Here is a 20,910-nt window from a genome sequence, read left to right on the forward strand (position 1 = left end):
CCTCCTGGAGAAGTAGCCTGGTGTAGCTGCTTGAGAAGTGAAACCTTGCCGAGGGGACATCAAGCTCCAGAAAGCCTGGGCAGTTCCAAAAGCACGCACCGTGCTGCCGCCGACAGCAGCCCAGGTTGGCCCTGTGGTGACTCGCATGGGCAGATGTTTGCGGCCAGAGCCCACACTGGCTACATCTGCAGGGGATTGCTGCCCAGGAGGAGGTGCTGGTTGAGCTGTTGCGTGAAAGCCCCCATGCCCAGGCAGACCCTCCTGGCTCACCCCCAGGCACTTGAACCACGCTGCCTGGCAGGTGAGGCAGGAGGTGGGGTGCAGGCTGGAGCCCCGCTACCCGCTGTGCCCCTTTCTGCCAGCCCCTTGTCGGCAGCGACCCGCTGGAGCCCGGCCAGGCACCGCTGTGAGGAGATGGGGCCAAAGCCCAGGGACACTGCCCTGCGGCAGCACCGCACCTGGGGGACAAGGCATCAGGTGGTGTGAGCTGCCTCCCTCCCTGCCTGCCTGCCCAGGAGGACGGGGGCATGGGAGGGAGGCCTGCTTCAGTGCTCATGCAGGGGGTGAGTGGGTGAGGGTGACATCAGAGGGGTATATATAGACTCATAGAATCAAGTAGGTTGGAAAAGACATAAGATCATCAAGTCCAACCTTTACCCCATGGCTGCCAAGACCACCACTAAGCTGTATCACTGGGGGCCTCATGATTCCACCGCTTCCCAGGGCAGCCTGTTCCAGTACCTGATCACCCTCTTGGTGAAAAGTTTTTCCTAATACCCAATCTAAACCTCCCCTGGTGCAGCCTGAGACTGTTACCTCTTGTCCTGTTGCTTGTTACTTGGGAAGAGACCAACACTTACCTCTCTCCATCCTCCTTTCAATTAGTTGTAGAGAGCGACAAGGTCCCCCCTGAGCCTTCTCTTCTCCAGACTAAACAACCCCAGGTTCCTGAGCCTTTCCTCATCACACTTGTGCTCCAGACCCTGCACCAGCTTCATTGCCCTTCTCTGGACCTGCTCCAGCACCTCAATGTCTCTCTTGCAGTGAGGGGTCCAGAATTGAACACGATATTCGAGGTGCAGCCTCACCAGCGCAGAGTACCGGGGGATGATCACCGCCCTGGCCCTCCTGGCCACACTATTGCTGATACAGGCCAGGATGCTGCTGGCCTTCCTGGCTGCCTGGGCACAAGCTGGCTCATGTGCAGCAGCCGTCACTCAGCGCCCCCAGGTCCTTCACCCCGGACAGCTTTCCAGCCGCTCTCCCCCAGCCCTACACACACGTGGGGGTGTCGCCTTAAACACAGCGCCCTGCCCTGCCCCCACGCCCCGCCACAGGAAGCGCAACAAGCGCCCGCAGCGCCCTAAGTGTGTCCCTCCCGGCTCCCCTCCTGCGCGGCCCACCCGGCACAGGACTACACTTCCCAGGAGCCCGGGGGGCACCGCCGCCGGCCCGGCCCAGCCTGGCCCCGCCCTCCGCCTGCCGCCTGGCATCACAGTCCATGTAGTCTTGGCGCGGTGCCGCTCCCTGCCCAAGGCTGGGCTTCGCTGGCGGAGAAGACTACCATTCCCGAGAGCCCCCGCGGCGCCGCGCCTGCGCTCCTGGCGTGGAAGTGAGAGAGGCCGTTGCGTTGCGGGCAACGGCTGAGGCAGCGGAGAGGCAGTAGCCGGCGGTGCCGGCAGCTTCCGTGTTTGCCGGGAAGGGGGGGAGAGGCGCGGCGGCGGCGGGAGGAGGGCGCTCGGTGGATGGGCGGTTGGCGGCCGGCAGCGGCGGCGGCACCAGTGAGGAGGCGGTCGTTAGCCGGGGCGCAGGGGATGAGCCTGTGAGGGCGGAGGAGCGCGGGTGGGGGTGAAGCCCGGCCAGAGCAGAGCGATGTCCCAGCCTCAGCAGCAGCAACAGCCGCCGCCGCCACCGCCGCCGTCTCCTCAGCAGCAGCCGCAGCCGCCGCCTCCGGCCGCCTCCAAGAAGCGGGACCGGCGCATCTTCTCGGGTACCTGCCCGGACCCCAAATGCCAGGCGCGGCTCTTCTTCCCGGCCCACGGGCCGCAGAGCAGCGGCAGCATCGAGTGCACGGACTGCGGGCAGCGCCACGAGCAGCGGCAGCTGCTGGCCGTGGAGGAGGTGACGGACCCCGACCTGGTGCTGCACAACCTGCTGCGAAACGCGCTGCTGGGCGTCAGCGGTGCCGGCCCGCCCCGCAGGAACACCGAGCTCGTCAAAGTCATGGGCCTCTCCAACTACCACTGCAAGCTCCTGGCCCCCATCCTGGCCCGCTACGGGATGGATAAGCAGACTGGCAAAGCCAAGCTCCTCACGGAGATGAACCAGGGAGACATCTTTGACTGCTCCCTCCTGGGTGACCGCGCCTTCCTCATTGAGCCGGAGCACGTTGAAACCATCGGATATGGAAAGGACCGCTCTGGCAGCCTCATCTACCTGCATGACACCCTAGAAGACATCAAGAAGGCCAACAACAGTCAGGAGTGCCTCATTCCAGTCCATGTGGATGGAGATGGCCACTGCCTCGTCCATGCAGTCTCGCGGGCACTTGTTGGCAGGGAACTGTTCTGGCATGCCCTGCGAGAGAATCTGAAGAAGCACTTTGAGGAGAACCTGAGCCACTACAAGGCGCTTTTCCATGACTTTATCGATGCAGCAGAGTGGGAGGACATTATCAATGAATGTGACCCTTTGTTTGTTCCTCCAGAAGGTGTGCCAATGGGCCTTAGGAATATTCACATCTTTGGCCTGGCCAACGTGCTTCACCGGCCTATCATCCTGTTAGACTCCTTGAGTGGAATGCGGAGCTCTGGAGATTATTCGGCGACATTCCTCCCTGGTCTGATACCCTTAGAAAAATGCATGGGAAAAGATGGCATGTTGAACAAGCCAATCTGCATAGCCTGGAGTAGCTCAGGACGAAACCATTACATTCCTCTAGTTGGAATAAAAGGTGCTGCTTTACCTAAACTGCCTAGGAAGCTACTTCCTAAAGCCTGGGGAGTTCCTCAAGACCTCATCAAAAAGTACATCAAGTTAGAGGAGGATGGTGGCTGTGTCATTGGAGGAGACAGAAGTTTGCAAGATAAGTACTTGATGAGGCTCGTTGCTGCAATGGAGGAGGTTTTCATGAGTAAACACGGGATCCATCCCAGTCTTGTAGCTGATGTACATCAGTATTTCTACAGAAGGACTGGTGTAATAGGAGTCCAGCCTGAAGAAGTCACTGCAGCTGCCAAAAAAGCAGTGATGGACAACCGCCTTCACAGATGCCTCATCTGTGGGGCCCTTTCAGAGCATCACGTTCCTCCAGAGTGGCTGGCTCCCGGGGGGAAGCTATATAACCTGGCAAAAAGCACCCACGGACAACTGAGGCCTGACAAAAATTACAGCTTTCCCTTGAACAGTTTGGTGTGTTCCTACAACCCTGCGAAGGATGTGCTGGTACCAGACTACAGCCTGAGTAGTTTGACTGCTTGTAACTGGTGTCATGGTAACTTAGTGCGTCGCGTCAGAGAAGATGGATCTGTTTCGTATTTGGATGGAGACAGAACTAATACTCGGTCCACGGGTGGCAAATGTGGCTGTGGATTCAAGCACTATTGGGAAGGTAAAGAATACGACAACCTCCCTGAAGCTTTTCCTATTACTCTAGAGTGGGGTGGAAGAGTGGTGAGAGAGACAGTCTACTGGTTCCAGTATGAAAGTGACACTTCTCTGAACAGCAATGTGTATGATGTCGCCATGAAACTTGTTACCAAGCACTTCCCTGGGGAATTCGGTAGTGAGATTCTTGTTCAGAAAGTTGTCAACACAATATTGCATCAAACTGCCAAAAAGAACCCTGATGATTACACCCCTGTAAATATTGATGGTGCTCATGCCCAAAGAGCTGATGATGTACAGCAAGGACAAGAGTTAGAGTCGCAACTTCCAACCAAAATTATTTTGACTGGACAGAAGACAAAAACTCTGCACAAGGAGGAGCTGAACATGAGCAAAGCTGAAAGAACTATTCAGCAGAACATTGCAGATCAGGCTTCCGTAATGCAAAAACGGAAGAGTGAAAAACTGAAACAAGAGCATAAAGGGCAACCTAGGACTGCTTCTCCTGGGGCTGTTCGTGAGGGGCCATCATCTGCACCTGCTACACCAACAAAAACCCCCTATTCTCCAACATCTACAAAAGAAAAGAAAATCCGAATAACCACAAATGATGGGAGGCAGTCGATGCTGACGCTGAAGTGCACTACCACCTTCTTGGAACTGCAGGAGAGCATAGCGAGAGAATTTAATATTCCTCCCTATTTGCAATGTATTCGCTATGGCTTTCCTCCTAAAGAGCTGCTGCCTCCCAAAGAAGGCATGGAAAATGAGCCTGTTCCTTTGCAGCATGGTGACAGGATTGCCATAGAAATCCTGAAAGGTAAGGAGGAAGGCAGGCAGTCTGCTTCAGCACACGCGGCCCATGCTGTGAAACATGAAGACGTTGCTCTGACTAGTAAAATCTCATCGAAGGAACTGCAAGAGCAAGTGGATAAGGAGATGTATTCTCTCTGTCTTCTAGCAACACTAATGGGTAAGCCTGGCTTCAAGTTGTATTTTAAAATTGTGGTTTTAAGTAGAAGGTAGCATAACCTGTAGTTAGATACATATCTTTTTTTCCCTTTCTTTTCTGTAACCATGGAGAAGGTTAGTTCCTTTATCCCTCTATTAGAAGAACGTTTAACATTGCTGTCAGTGATTATTTGCTGGGTGTTGCGACTTTCTAAAATGTGTATGCAAGATACTTCTTTCTTTGCTATGTATTTAACAGCTTTGCTGCTCAGAAGTTGTTGCATTTCCTCTGCTGTTCTTCTCTGTTTTTCTTGTCATTCATTAGGCGCACATCTGATGTGTGTGGGTTACTTGCTCCCTTTTTTTCCTACATCTCCCTCAGGTTTCAGGAAGTAAATTCAGAGCCCAGGTGAGGAGGGGACGCTGAGTGTCTTGGCATTGGAAGTTTGGGGACCAAATTCCCACCTTTGTAGTAGGATGAAGTCTTGCCATTTCTTGCAAGTTGTGTTGGTTTAAGCAAATCAACACAGCATTGTCTCCTTAGCTAATCTGCTAATTTTAAGTGAAGACCTGGTCTTTTTAGAGAGCTGTGAAAAGTATTATCTCAGAATGTAAGCAGAGGAGAAACTGGAACAATCTAACCACAGATGTGAATCCCAGAGGTGGACACAGGGTTGCAAAGCCACGCTTACCAATTGTCAGTCATGTAAATCTGACTAAGTGTTAATAATTCAAGACAGAAAGACTTTTCCCAGGTGCCTGTATTTTTTTATTTTCATATTTGGGCTCGGGAGGCTTGGACCTTCATTTGTGTAACTTTCTTCGTCAGGTTCCACAGTTCCTGGTGCTTACTGGCAGGAAGTAGGGCACTAATTACCATACATTTAGCTCCATGAACCAGTTGAATAGCAATGGTTACAGGGTTGTTTTTTTTTGTGGGAGCCTTCTCTTTTTTGCTGGAGGGATTTGGTGTGGCTAAAGCATGTGATACTTTAGAAACGAAACAATTACGTAATCACTGGTATGTCAGAAGCCCATCAAGCAGAACTTTGATTCTTTTCCAAGCTTGATTGTTTACTGCAAGATAGTGTGCTGAATCACTAGTCACCTCATCACACTGACATCTACACCTATGTTCCAAAGTGCAGGAAATGCTTAGGTTTAAAAGCTGTCTCAATTTGGAGATGAAGCTTAAAAGAGTGCTTTCTGTTTCCAGGTAATACTGCTGAAAGCATAGTTACTGGCTTACAAAAACCTCTGACGTGCTTTAAAAGTATCTCGGTTATTTCAGCGTTAAGGTGTGTCATTTTATTTACAGGTACTTATTCATAAAATGGGAGCTGATCTTGTATTCAAGAATAGTTTTTTGTCTCTGACTTTCACTGCTGTTAATTTCAGCTTTCGAAGCACAGGTTAGAATAGAATTTACCTCACCCTTCTCTGACTGCATCCATTTTGCATTACTAATAGAAGTAAAAGGTGCAGCAAATGATAAACAAACCACTTATAACAACTTATGCAGCTACTGAATAAGGTGCTATTTTTATATAATCACTTTTCTCACCAGGGCTTCATTTTCCATTAAAGATACTTGTAGAAAGAAAATCTAGACAGGTCACTGTTTACAGCTGTGATTTTTCAATGGGGAAACAAACTCTAAGAAACTTCCTTAGTCCTTGCGCTTTAAGAATGTTGGGGTGGCAGTGCTCAGGGTGCCAATTCAGCCTTTTTGGGGTGAGAACCCTCGGTGTTTCGCAATGACAGTTCTGTATTGCTAAAAAACAGTGCTGGGAAGTCCTGAAAGTCACCTTATCTTGCATGCTCTTGCTGTAACTTTGTTCTGCTAAAAACATGCATCTAATAATACAGTCACATTGGAAGGTCTAAAGGGGAGATGCTGTTGAAATAGCTTGCTATTTTCTTTTTTTCCTCCCCAGTGCCCAAACTTACTTCTGTAACTATTCATTGCGGATGTTTAAAAGCTTGTCTTTCAGACAAGGTCTCCTGTAGGCTGACTTGATGCTTCTCTAATGTTTCAGTTCCTAGAATTTTTCATTTCTGGTCTCAGCCAGTTAACTAATTACAATTTTATACCATGTTCTTTAATTTTTCTGTATATAATTTAAAGATAAGCTCTGGGAAATTAGATACTGTAATTTCTGGACCACTTAACATATTATGCATCATTTTTTGGTAAAGCTTTCTCCTCTTTTTTTATCTCAAAATACAGAATTCTGTCAGGAAATGACTAAAGGAATTGTAATTTTACATTAACATAGCTAAAGCATTATATTTTGAAACAGATTTAATTACACCCATGCAAAAGCAGTCTGGATACGTGCAAGCCAAGTATGAATCTATTGTGATCAGTTTGTTTTGCATTGATGAATTCATCAGTGCACAAGAAATCAAAATTGCCAGGTTTAAATTAAATATATTAATCAATACCAGCATTTGCTTGGAATTAAGCAGCTTGTTTTTAAGCCAGCTGTAGTTCCCTGTAACCTGTGTTTATCAACCAAGTTCTTAATTTCTTCTGTACTTCTGTGTGTCCTCTCTGCTGTATGAAGTGATGGTCTTGGGCTTCCACTGGCATAGGTTAATCTGCAACTGCACTTTTTCTGCGGTGTATGAGGCATGCATGTGGGTAGGATAGTCTCCATTTGTTGCCATACCTTAATGTTGTGGGGCTGAGGTTTGGTCTGAGGGAATGTGTACAGGAATGGGAACAGTGTTAACATCATCTCTTTGATAAATGTAGTAACTTGAGGGAGTTTTTAATCTAACTAAATGATCACCCAAATTAACTTGTGACCTATAAACGTCTTACTGCCATGGTAATCAAATTCAAAACAAATAGTAAAACACATCTAGCAACAAAAATGTGCAAACCTCAAATGCAGTTTAGTTGAATCACACACGCTGGTTCCTTTGATCTGGGAAAGTCCAGTTGTGATTGTGGGTTTGATTTTGTGTGGAAGATCTCTTTATCAAAACAACATCATTGCTTTGTGTTTCTTTCAGTGGCTGATGCTTTTGTTTTGTGAGCCCTGCTCTCCATACTTTTCTGCATAAAAGGCAGTTAGTGTTGCATAAAAAGCTATCTAAACAGTGATGCTTCTCTTGTGCAAGGCTTGAAAAATGCCCAGAGCAAATAGGGAATCTCTTCTGGGAGAATGCTACTAATATGTAAACCTGGGCTGCTTCTAGAAGCTGGGTGGTCGTCTTGTGTAAGGTAGCCTCCATTCTCAAATAAGAGTGGATTGCTAGATGCAGCAGCATAGGAGTCTGTGGTAGGGAGTCAGCCGCTGTGTGGCTGCTGGTTTTGGCAGAAGGTCTGTATTCTGTTGCTTGTCAGTGTAGTGGTTGTTCTGATTCCTGTGGGTGGGCAGTATTTAAACCATAAGGAAGACCTGGGGGCAAATGAAGAGCCACAGCAGTGATGCTCTGGAGCCATTGTGTGTAGGGATGTGGATTGCAAAATGTATCTGAGAATAAGGATGCAGGGTAGCAGTGAGCCCCTTTTGAAATATCAAAAACATTAGAGAGTGTTATCGGTAGTGATCGCCCTCCTCTATGCAGCTGTTTGAAGAAGAGGAAAACCAATGGCAATAGTGGGGAGGAAAAGAGAATGCTCCTTTTACGTTTTTTAATTTCCTTTTTTTTGTCTTAGTGGAGTCAGAGGTGGAGAGAAGCTTCAAATCTATTAGCAACTCAGTAGACAGGAGTTACCAGGATAAAGTCGAAAGACAAGACCCTCTGTAGATCATGGAAAATAACACAGAAGAGGAGTTGGTTTGTTACCTGGATGTTCTTGCTAGGAAGTGAAGGCCAAATCTGTGAGCTTGATGTGCAAATGAGAGCAGTGAACCAGAGCATATATGGTTCAAGGGAATGCATTTTAAATTAATCAGATTATGTAGGTCTCATCTTTAAAACGTCTGAAGTCCAAACATGATGAAGATGCACTGTACCTTTTTAGAGAGAATGGGAAATGGCATATCACGTGGAGAGATGGGCGAAGGAACCCTCTTTGTCGGGGGACAGACAAGCAGGGGAGTGTACAGAGTCACATGCCTGCTGGGGAAGGGAAATGGGAAAGTCAGAGAGTGGCTTGAAGGGTTTCAGGGCGTAACGTAGCACATAACGCCACTGTCATGAGGGTGAGATGTTTTCTCACCTGAGGGGTGCGATAGGAGAGTAGCCACAGTTACCCTGTGCGATATGCAGTAAAGAACTGCAAGAAGAGATTCAGGTATGCTCTATAATTCAGTATGTAGGAAGCTATTAAAAATAACTTTTTAACTTTTATTTTGCTTTTAACAGCAAGCAAAGAAATAATGGTAATACTTTTAGCGTCACGCATCCCAGCTCTCTCTAATACAAGTAGTAAGTGCATCTAGTTAACTTTAGTTGATGATTTACATTCTCCAGTTTTAATAGAAAATTGAGAGACATGGTTATTGAGATTTTAATGCCTAAACAAGGGTGCAGCTTCTATTTAAGGTATCTCGGTATGTTACTTGAATGTTTGATGTAAAATGGGAAAAGCAATTTTTTCTGAAAAGGTATACAGGCAGTAGTTGTTTCTGCATCAGGAGAATGGAATTTATCAGTGCTTTTTTGTCTGCACTGTTTGACAGCTACATCGCAAGTCACTTCTCTCAGGCAGGTGAGTGGTTAGCAAAATGAGGAAAGGGCACCGGTAGAAATGCAGGTCTGAACTGATTTAGCAGGTGCTGTTAAGCCACTGATACTCTGTCACTGTAACCCAATTTTCTGTTCCTTATATTCCATTCCTTACATAGTCAAGTTAGGGTTTTTTTTTCCCCTCTCAGTGGCATTTGAAGTTGTCACATTTCAATGCCATTTTTGGCATCTTTGGAAAATGCCAGTTACACGGGACAGCTGGGGCCTCACAGTTTCTCTATTTTGCTTCTAACTCTCAAGAAAAGCAAGGTACAGACACAGCTTCTGCACAGCTGCCTGCGTAGACGTTTGTATCTCAACGACAGTATAAAGTCTGCTGTATGGCAGCTGTGAAATTGAGATTTGATTTTTGAGAAGGTGTAGGGATATAGAATTGAGATTTTAACGTGCAAGGGTATGTGCTTGGATTTTGGAAGTGTGTTAGTCATTTGCTAGTTTTATGTTGAAAGCATGGGTAGGAGGGGAATGGAGACTTGTGTATAGGGCCTGGCAAAGAACCAGGAGCTGCAGCTTGGATCAGATAAAATTTGGGAACTTTGTACTAGAACATGTAGGATATTTGACTGCAGACACTGTTATGTTTTCCTGAAAGCTTTTCGTGTCCTGTGCTCCTGTTCTGTAAATTTGCAATAAATATTCTTAATTGCATAGAAGAGTGTGAGGATTCAGCTTTTAGTTCAAGGAGTTGTATTTTGGAGCATTGTCTATAATGGTAAAATACAACTGTTTAATAATTGTGTTTGATTTTTACAGGGGAAGATGTTTGGTCTTACGCAAAGGGGCTTCCTCAGTTGTTTCAGCCGGGTGGAGTATTCTACAGCATGATGAAGAAAACCACAGGTATTTTTTGGGTTTGTTTTTATCCCTTCCTTCCTCTGTTTCCAAATCTTTAAAATTGTGAATTGGTATTGAGTCATTTGTAAGCATAAATATATTTTTATTTTATTACCATGGTACATTTTAATTTTCATAATACTGTAGAACTCTTTATGCTTCCCCAGAGAACCTCAGGCTATGGAATTTTACTAAGACCAGTTCATTCAACTTCTGTCTCTTCTTTTCTGAAATTTTCTCAGAATATGTTTGAATTTAAACTTCCCAAATTGTACAAACACCTTTAGTAAGTCAAATGATTTTGTTTCTTCCCCCCCCCCCCCCGAAAGATCAAACAAAGAGAAGATCATACGACTTATTCCTGTTATACTTTAAAATACTTACTGGATAAACATTTCATCTTTCTAGTGTGTTTCTTAGATACTTTATACAGTGCTACTGCATGTTTTAAATGGTCTTTCATACTCCTAAGATGGTTGTTCAAAAGCAAAGCTATCTATCCTCTTGTTGAATTGATGAATGTTGCATCTTGGGCTATGTGCAGAATAACCAAGCAAGTAGTTAGAGTATATTTGATTTTTAGACAGCTTTACACATGCTGCCTACAAAGAATAACATGTGTTTCATTAGAGAAGAAGGTACCAGTTATTTTACCTCATTTCAAGTTTCATATCGAAGTCTTTGCATTAATAGTTTAGCTCATGTGATTTCATCTATTATAATGATTTTTTTTTTTTTCTGCTTTCTTACTGTTTGATTTCTAAGGCAGTTTAATCAACCATAACTTAATCTTGATTACATTTGGAAAGAAGTATTTTATCACATAATTTCTATGCTGTTTGCAGTAATTGAAATGTGTGGTATACTCACTGCCCACTACCTCCCACTGAATTATTAGCCTGGGTAACAGAATTAGCCTGCCAAGTGTCTTATGGCAGATCTGTTTCCTTTTAGTTTTCTTTCTTCTATTATGCTTGTACAGTAAAGACTGGTGTATTGTTTGTGGCAAATGAATTAGCTTAAACAGTGGCTGATAGAAAGGACGTTTTGGACCGATTAATGACTAGCCAGAATTGAGAACCTGAAATGAATCCAAGGGATTTTAACCCAGCTGGTCATTAACTCACAGAAAATGCCTGATTTTCATTGTCAGTTGGCAAAAACGACTTAAGAACTTTGGCAGTGGGAGATGATATTCTGTATTTGAATGTTATTGCAGCATTATTACATTATTTTTCTGTGTGTAGGTGTTTTACGCTACCTTGGTAGGTAGAATTACTATTTTAGCATTAACATACTTCTATGATTGTAACATTTTATAAACTGCTAAATTTCCACACTAAACATATATACAGTGTGCAACAATCTTTTTTTTTCTCCTCACTTTAAAAAGCTTCTTACCTATCTGTAATATTTTAGTTAATGTAATGACGCAACTATGATACTGGACATTTAGAACAAAGCTTTCTATCAAGTGTAGGTACTGTTAATCAGTTGAAATTTGATTTAGTGGATCTTGTCTAACATCTTTGAGATTTCAGAATTGCAATTTCCAAGGCAGTTTTAGTCTAGAAGAAGCTGTTAGGGCTCTCTCCTGCAAATGAAGGTTGAGCTGGTAAATTCTGTAGTTACATTATGTTCTTCAGGTTCTTAGAGGGATAGGTGTTTGGGTTTAAATTTTGTTCTGTATGTTTCAGCTGTTTGGTTCCCATGGGTATGTAAAGAAAGGAGCTATGTGTCAGAAGTTTGATGATGATAAACTGGAAAACTGAATGATACCCATTTTTGACACAGGGGAGCTTCAGAACTTAAATTTGTCTAGTGAACTCTCAATTTTAGAGGATCAATCAAATTTTAAGTAGGTCAATGAGACAAACAGCAGATAAAAAATATTATGTATCATGTTTGTTTTGTAAATGTTGTAATATTGTAAATGTTGTAAATGTTTGTAATAGTTCTAATCTCCAGGACTACTCAACACTGTAAACTTGAAACACTTTTGTTTATCTAGCAACACTTCCTCTCGCAGAAGACAAATAGCAAATTTTAAATTCTTCAGGCCTAGCAGCAGTTGTACACCCTGACATCCTACTACCATTGTAACTAGTACGGAAGTGGTCCTAAACAGTACTTCTCCAAATAGATAGTGATAGGGTTTTGAAATGTGCTCTTTGGCCGGTGGGGTGCGGGGTTTTCTGGTTGGGGGGGGGGGGGGGGGGGGGGGGGAGGGGGCGGGCGGGACGGGCAGGGGTGTGTTTCAGTTTGGGGTTTTTTGGGGTTTTTTTTGTTTCTGTTTTGTTTTTGTGTGGTTTGGGGGGTGATGGTAGCAATGGGGTTTGGCTTGCTTTGTGTTACTGCAAGGATACACTATTGCTTCAACTTCTGTTGTGTCAGAACTGCACATCCCAGCAAGGTGGCTATTTTATCTAGTAATATACTACATTCCTGCCTTTTCATTAGAATCACCATAGAAGGTAGCAGCATCTTAAGGCTATACTGTGATTGCTGCCATATGGCATACAAGCCTAAATTGTTTTTCTCCCACAGTAGTAAGTTTCAGTGTGTTTTCACATATTTGATGCAGTAAATTTAAATACAGTAATTTGTGTATTCAAAGCATGCTTTAAAATATTTTAGTACCATGAATAACTTTTTCTATCTTTATAGGTTTGGCTGATGGCAAGCACTGTACTTTCCCACATCTACCTGGTAAAAACTTTGTGTACAACGCAGCAGAAGACAGATTAGAGCTGTGTGTGGATGCTGCTGGGCACTTTCCTATTGGTCCTGATGTTGAAGAGTTGGTTAAAGAGGCCTTAAGTCAAGTGCGAGCAGAAGCTACTTCAAGAAGCAGGGAAGCAAGTCCTTCACATGGAATGCTGAAGCTGGGTAGTGGTGGAGTAGTGAAAAAGAAATCTGAACAATTACATAACATAACTGCATTTCAAGGAAAGGGCCATTCCCTGGGAACTGCATCTAGTAGTCAACAACATGATCAAAGAGCCAGGGAAACACCACTTTTAAGAAAGCATAGCACAGAAACAGACTTCAGTCCTTCTACTAAAATTGAGCCTTCTGTATACACAGCTGCTTCTGGTAACAGTGAGCTTATCCGAATTGCTCCGGGAGTTGTGACAATGAGAGACAGCAGGCAGCTTGACCCCACTTTGATTGAGGCACAGAGAAAAAAGTTGCAGGAAATGGTCTCTTCTATTCAGGCTTCAATGGATAGACATTTGCGGGATCAGAATACAGAGCAGTCAGCATCAGTTGATCTATCTCAAGGAAAAGTAGAGGCAGTGAGTTCAACTGCTAAAACTGGGAGCTTTCAGGCTGCCTTACCCGAATCGTTGTCTGCACCAGGTGGTACTGAACACTTGAATACTGAATCAACTGATGGTAACATGGTGAATTCTGTGGGAACAACATTCCCTGCAAGGTCTAAAGCACAAAAGGGAAATTCTGTTGAGGAGCTTGAGGAGATGGATAGTCAAGATGCAGGAATCACTAATGCAACTGAGCCAATGGATCACTCTTGATAGGTTAAAATCTAATAAGGGTAGAAGAAATCACTGTTCAAATGTAATGTTTATTGGCTGGGCCACACAAAGTGATTAGTTATTAAATCTTGTATGTATGTCAAAGATTATATCATCTTATTCAGTGCATGATAAGCGTGTGATTGGCAATAGCTTTCAATATTACCATACTGCTGCCCAGGCTGGCTCTGTTACCTGTAAATTAGTTATTAGGAAATGCACTGAGATGAATATCTGCTGTAAATGTGGGTTCTTGAAAATTCTTTGTAATTTTTAATTCCTTAAAAGTCTTAAAATTTAAGCCCATGCAAGGTTCTTACCATGCTAGTTTAAGGTCACTGGAAAGACTAGAACAGGCAGAACTAGAAACGTGACAAAGTTAATCCTGTCCCAGGCACTTAATTCCACTCGAAAATACACTATAGACATGAATCATACATAAATTTCAAAAAGCAACTGAAACTAAACTTCTGCTAAATTTGATAATGCAGCCTATACAGTACTGTAATTACATTGTGCTGGCACTTCCTCCAACTTAAAAACGTTCATTCATACAGATGTATATGCTGCTCAGAAATCTTGAAATAAGTGTAACTTTACTAAACTCTCTAATTTCTCCGTATTATCAGTTTAAGCAAGTTAGAAAAAAGGGTACTTAGTGTATGATGAAGATAAAGTGAATGTGGTGTGGTTATGCATGGCTGGCTGAGCCAACACAACCATTTCGGTGCTCTGTTAGTAAGTGATAGCATGTTTTTATTTCCTCCCAAATACCAAGCTGGGCAGATCTTGTGCAACTTTTAATACAACTACAGGCGAGACAGTGGCAATTGCAGGAAACAACAAACGTTCAATGACAAATCCATTTTTTCTTTGAAAATACTTTGATTACTAGCATTGGTTAGTAATGGCAAAAAATAAATAGCTGTCCTTTTCAAAGCAAATTAACAATTTATTGGAAGGAAATGACTCTAACATATATTATTCTAAAGTGTTCAGTGATAATGGAGCTTGTGGAAGCTCACTGTTTACTCCATGGAAACAAGGGGAATACATGCCATTTCAGTGTCAATAAAGACTACCCACCTCTATTAGCTTCACTTCAGTTTGTGATGCCGAGTTCCCTGCATCAGTGATAATATAGCCGGTATCCACTTAAGTAGCGTGTTCATCAGACCTGCAGTGCTAGTTTTTAAGAAGCGGCTGTTGTGCTTGCTCCTTAAGGATGGAATGTGTATCTGATACTGCACTTTGCTTTTGATCTTCATAGTCATATTAAATGCACTATTGTTGCTTCCTCTAATGGTAAAATAACACTGAATGGATGAAAGATGTTAATACAGCTTCAAAGGAATTAAGAGCATTTAAATATTGAAGTCTGTGTTTGTGCACATGTGGGTTTTTACCAGTTCACAAATGCTGTTTGTGTTGTATATGTTTGTATTCAGAAAGGTCTCCTCACTTCTTACATTTCTAATCACTTAAGCAGTTCTAAGCATTAGTATGATGAAATATCCCATGAGGGAGGATTTATTTTCGTATGTAAAAATTAACTGAAGCAAGTCACTTGAAGAACAGCCCCTGTTTTGTCAAAGTAAATTAAAATGCCTCTGTTGGTTAACTTTTTATGTAGAGAGAATAAATATTTTATGATTTAGTACACTATAGGTAAAAAATAAGAATCACCTTTTCAGAAATAAATGAAAACTTTGAAGATCTTAAATTGCTAACCTGTGAGTTAGCGATTTGGAAGCTTGGAATGTATGAAGTTATTTGGCTCACCAGAACTGACCTTGCTGATGCACTGATTAACTGGCAGGGCTTATTCAATGAGAAACAGGATGCACATGCAGCAGCTGGAAGCCTGCCACGAATCTGAAAACCTTTAGTCTTCAATGAATCAGTCGGGCTGTCTGAAGGCTACTTCTATATAGAAAACGTGAGTAGAGGCTTACGCTTTGCCATGGTGTGAGGTGTAGAAAAGTATAGCAGTGACTTGTTACTGGGAAGGAATGTAAGTCAGGAGAGGCTGAGGGGGAGGAATCTCCTGCATCTCTTGCGTTTAGACAAGCTAACTATCACTTAGACAGTTTTAACCTTTTCTTTAGAAAGAGAAGTTTTCCTTGGCTGAAAAAAAGATATGGGCAGTGTATATGAGAGAATTCCAAGTTTGAAATAAATTGGAATCTTTATTGCATATCATCCTTGCTTAAAGGGAAGATGCTTACTTCTTTCATGCCTTTCTGGTAAGACTACAGATTTTCGCGTGCCTTTTACTGTATTAAGAGGAAGGCTTAGTTTACTTTTGACACACTTCCCATGTCAGCAGTAATTTGACATTTTCCTTCTTATCTAAATAGAAATAGACACAGATTATAGCTCTTTGACTCACCGTTAGGGTCTTCTCGGGTCCATTCAAGTCATGTAGACTAGAACTCTCCAGTTCGTAAAACAAAATGGTCTCAAAAAGGAATGGTAAATGGTGTCAAAATCACAAGATGGGCTGATGTGAATTCCTCTAGTGTAAAGCAGGGTTGTGCGTATTTCTTTGCAGTGTTCTTATTTCACGTAGCTTTCTCATGCATTTAAGTATCAGTGTTTTTGAGAAAGATGTCTTTTGATACTCTCAAGTGGAGCTAAACTTCATCTACATGCTGGTAAGATGTGTAACTGTACAGGAGAAGTGAAATAAAGAACACTGAAGTGTAAACTTGAACAGATGTTTCATTTGATTGCTAGCAGGGAGTGCAAATTTGAGTTGAGACAAATCTGTGTCCCTGTCTCAGGAGCACCCATGTGCTTGTTAGGTTTCCCTGTTAGAGCCAGGAAAATGGTGGTGGGGTACAAGGGCAGGGAAGACGTGGACTTATTGTGGATGTGAAGCCATGTCAACAGGACTTCTCAAATGGTGTGGAGTGTCCCCTTTCTCAAAAAAACCCAAACCCCAAACCTTAAGTTCTTGCTACTGAATTGCCTGTGGACAAGGTTGTGGTTCTAAATTCTTTTTGAGTACTTGCCTTGATTACTTTCTTGGCTAGAGGCCATCTTCTTCTACACAGCGTCTCATGGCAAAGAAGATTTACATTATTTGAAAATCCTGAACTTTACTCTGGCTTAGTATGTATAACCTAAATGAAAGATGATTATTGAAAATACAGCCTCAGTAGAGAAGAGAAAAAAGGGAGAAAGGACTAGATTGCTTATGAGCATATGGGAAACTTCAGGAGAACAGATTGGTTTTCTAGGCAGAGGCAAGATTTTTACTACTTCTATGGCTGGCTGCTTAGCAAGGTTGAGTTTGATACTGCTGTTTCACTGTGAATTGTTTGTGTTTCAGTGAGGGGATAATAAATAGCAGCTTTTCAAATGAAGTATAAATATATTTGGGATGCCTTCACTATTATAGCCACATATCAGCAATGTATATTGTTGGTTTTGTGAAACATATAGTTTACTAGTCTTCTGATAGACACAGAATGTGAGGTAGGCGCTGCCTGCCACAGAATGCTCTAGCAGCAGCACAGCTGCAGGGCTGTGTGCAAACAACCCTGTGCAACGGGCACACTTTCAAGACCAAAATGCTTAATTTGCAATCTTTCAAAAGGTAGAATCTGTTGTCACTGTCACAAGGTTAGCAGAGTTGCTTGCTACTTTTTCTATGCGCTGAAAATGCCAGGTAATAAAATTCATAGTATGCTTACAACCGGGAGAACGATGCTCCATTCTAAATGTATGAAAAATGAATGATTTAAGATGCCACTGTTATCTCTACATTTGTTTGGCTCCTGTTTTCAAATAGCAGAATCTACATGCTTTTGTAAAATAATAATACGAAGTTGATCCTTCTGTTAAAAAAGAAAAGCCTCCATCAGTAAGTGGTTTCTTTGTTTTGCTTGTGGATATCAGTTTAGCTTCTTAAAATTGAAGAAGTTGCTTAAGATCTTTAGAATGCAGGATTCCCTCTGAGCCCTTATGCCTGCGGTTGAGCAATAAAAGGTTGAAACAGGAGTGGTATTTTCAGAATTATTTTAGGTTTCATGAGGATTATTGCCAAGAAATGAAAGAGTGCACTTTTAGGAGGGAATGCTATTTAAAGTGTATAAATAAGAATTAAAATAGTGTATATATATTTAGAAAACAAATCTTTTTAAACAGTAAGTGCTTTACATGTTGAATTAAAAATAAATTAGCATAAAAACTATACCATCTTCACAGACCTGGCTGCTACCCAGCACAGTTTGGTTTGTTTTATTTGTGATTGCTGTACTAATTATATTTGATTTTTTTTTATCTGTAATGTAACAATAGTGTATTATAACAGTATATAGTGTACTATACTACACTTCACTGTACAGTATTTGGAATTTTCTTTGATTGCTATATTAAAACTATAAGTTAAAACATCTGCTTTGGTTTTATAAGGTGCAACTTTTATCTAGCCTTTCATACATTAGCCTATTTAATTAACACTGATTTGGCTACAGAATGAAAGAGTTATATTAACTTCTGCGTTCTACATATAAATTGCGTTATACTTGCATACATGAATACTAGTACAGAGGCTGAAATAATTGGTATGAATCTTAGAAAAGTAAACTTAGACATCCATCCATTTTGCTTTACTTATGTTTCTGTTTAAAAGAAACTTTTTTAAAAGAAAAACTCTTTATGGAAAAGTTCAGGGCTGTTTTTTTTTCTGACCTCATACTTGTTCTGAATGCTTCATTAAACACACAGGACCTTTGAATTTGAGAGGTTTTTAAAACAGGGTTTTGTATAATTGCGGCCAAAATCTGACATCCGATTGTCAAAGCTGTCACCAAGAAGAAGGTGTAGAAAAATGCTGACCAACTCGTACATCATTGATATGTACCAACTCGTACATGTTGATGGTATCTTGCAATCTTTGGTTTGAAACATTGGTCAAAATGTATTTCGAAGCAAAGTTTTAATGCATGCATGTAATATGCCAGTATGAATAGTATACTGGGAAGCACTAGGCTTTTGAAATTTGGCAGTACTCATAGATGAACATATTGACAGCTACTTAAATTACCTCTGTGCTTTTTCCATCAGCTAGATGTGGTAATGTGTTTCAAAAATTGGCTGTAGTCATACTGAGTCTAAAAAGAAGTCATAAAACCCATCTGCAAAACTGTGTTGTTACTTCCTGTATTTATTGCAAGGCTTTAATTCAAAGTGTGCTAGCATTAAAGCATTACTTAAAATGATGGGCGTAAATATACAGAGTCAAATTTTGATTGCATGTCATATCATGAAGAATTGAGTATTTTCCTTCGGAAGATTTGTATTTCAAAGGCTTAAATGCTTAATGCCAAGCTAGAAATTTACTCATCTTTATTAATGCAGTATTTATAATGTGAGCCAAACCCAGTACTAAACACATGAAGCAAGCACGTTAAGAATGCTTTCAAACTGTTTCGATTTTTCTTCTTGTATTAATTGTATAGCCTTAATACCTGTCTCTGTTTGTTTGTTATTTTACATTGGAGTTGTTTGGCTTGGGGTTTTTTTCTCTTTATGTATGCCCACAGCAGATCTGTTCTGACATCCCTGCAAAACCTCAATTTCCTGCCAGAACAAGACCCCTCACAACGTAATTTTATCCTTAGGATCAGGGTGAGAGTGAACCTCGAATGTTCATCACCATGTATAGTGAGTTATGGAAGGTGCTTTTGCTATTACAGAGAGTCAATTTGAACATGTATATTGACTACAAAAATTAATAGGAACTGTGTTGCTTTGCTTGATGTAGACTTTATTGAGGCTTTGGTATGTGTTGGACTCTACTGACTTGTGGTATTTATATTTATTTAATATATTTAATTTATATTATATATTTAAGCATAGGTTAAGCATAGTAGTGTTTAGATCCACAGTAGACTTGTAGCTGACACTAAAGAAACCCAGTGTCACAAATGAATTTAAATGGGTTATTCTGATCTGAATTACTTAAATTGATGTACGCTGAGTGATTCTGAACATTTATTAATACCATCAAAGGCATTAGATGTGTGTGACCTCTGTTGCAGTAACTTGCAGACACTTTAAGCAGCTTAAAAAAACCCCCTTTTGTTCTCTGTTCTGTTAATGAAAGGCATTGATTCGATGATTATGAGGTAGCTGCACAGACTTGCATTTGAACTTCATCCACTCCTTTTTTTAAAAGACTACCTAATTTTGTTTTCTGTTGGAAATAATACTTCTAGTGGCTTGTCTTGCTGGTAGCAAATCTAATTTCACTTCTGAAGTGATCCTCAGGGTCTGGACTGTGTCTATGCTGTTTGGAAGCTTGTATTCAGTAAGTAAAAAGATTAAAAGAAAGATGACAAGTGGAAGGAAGTTACCAGAAATTAGAAGAAGGTTTAGAAGGTGCTATGGTTCTTACTAAGCCAGTAGTCTGGAGCCTGGCTGCGTTAAATGCACAGTCATTTCTCATGAACCTTTAAGTTTCAAGCAACTTCTTTCAGAATAGGAGAACCTGATTTTATAGGCTATTTTATCAATCGGTATACAAGTTTTTTCTTTATTTTGAAGCTGCTTTGAGATTGTCGCATTGTTGTATAAATGTAGAGAGATACTTGCCAGATGCTACCTCCTAATCTGAACCCCTTTCTTCTTTCCTATATGCATCTGTGCAGACTCTGCAAATCCTAAAGAGGTCTCTTTTGATTTTGGGCTATCTTTCCTGTTTGCTTTTCATCTGTCATTTGGACTTATTTACTGAATCATTTTTACCACAGATGTTTTTGTAAGCTTATTGTCCTCTGTTTATACTGTTGCTCCTAGAGACAGTAAGAGGCAATAGATAGATGATCTAATTTCACACAAATGAGACTGATGTGAAATGAAAACCTTGTTTGACTTCCTCAGAAATTGGTATGTATGGGGCAGAAAGGAATGGAGATTCCTAAGAGAACAGAGGACATGGGAAAGGGAACAAGATACATAAGGGTTTATCAATGATTCTGAAAATAGCCTATTAGTTCTGTAGGACAACCATGTTTCACACTATTCCACCTTCATGCTGATGAGCTGGTTGTGGTTTAAGCCCAGCCAGTAACTCAGAACTATGCAGCCGTTCACTCAACCCCCGCCTTCACCCTCCCACACTCCAGGCGCGATGGGGAGGATAATCAAAAGAAGCTGCAGTGGCTCTCTCTAAATCTGGCATTTCCCTGAGATCCACCTTTCTTTTCTCCTAAGAGCAGAAGCTGCCAAATCCATAGGTTTTCACCCAGTGGGAGAG

General features: G+C 41.9%; 2 protein-coding genes across 5 annotated transcripts in view; both read left to right on the forward strand.

Moving 5' to 3' along the window:
* The first annotated feature begins 1,631 nt into the window (after window positions 1–1,631).
* On the forward strand, window positions 1,632–16,820 carry VCPIP1 (valosin containing protein interacting protein 1). The gene is made up of 3 exons (XM_030478866.1): window positions 1,632–4,579; window positions 10,021–10,107; window positions 12,769–16,820. The coding sequence occupies exons 1-3, from the start codon at window positions 1,873–1,875 to the stop codon at window positions 13,638–13,640; spliced, it is 3,666 nt and encodes a 1,221-aa protein (XP_030334726.1). The 5' UTR covers window positions 1,632–1,872; the 3' UTR covers window positions 13,641–16,820.
* MYBL1 (MYB proto-oncogene like 1) overlaps window positions 15,846–20,910 on the forward strand; it is a 34,746-nt gene continuing 29,681 nt past the window's right edge. For 3 of the 4 annotated variants that reach the window (XM_030478878.1, XM_030478899.1, XM_030478884.1), the window contains exon 1: window positions 15,851–15,886. In XM_030478878.1, coding sequence (XP_030334738.1) covers window positions 15,861–15,886 — 26 coding nt within the window. In that variant the 5' untranslated portion in view covers window positions 15,851–15,860. Of the gene's footprint in view, window positions 15,887–20,910 lie in introns of all 4 variants that reach the window. The other variant, XM_030478891.1, reaches the window with a different exon arrangement.

Source organism: Strigops habroptila, chromosome 1 (genome assembly GCF_004027225.2).
Source record: "Strigops habroptila isolate Jane chromosome 1, bStrHab1.2.pri, whole genome shotgun sequence".
Taxonomy (NCBI): domain Eukaryota; kingdom Metazoa; phylum Chordata; class Aves; order Psittaciformes; family Psittacidae; genus Strigops; species Strigops habroptila.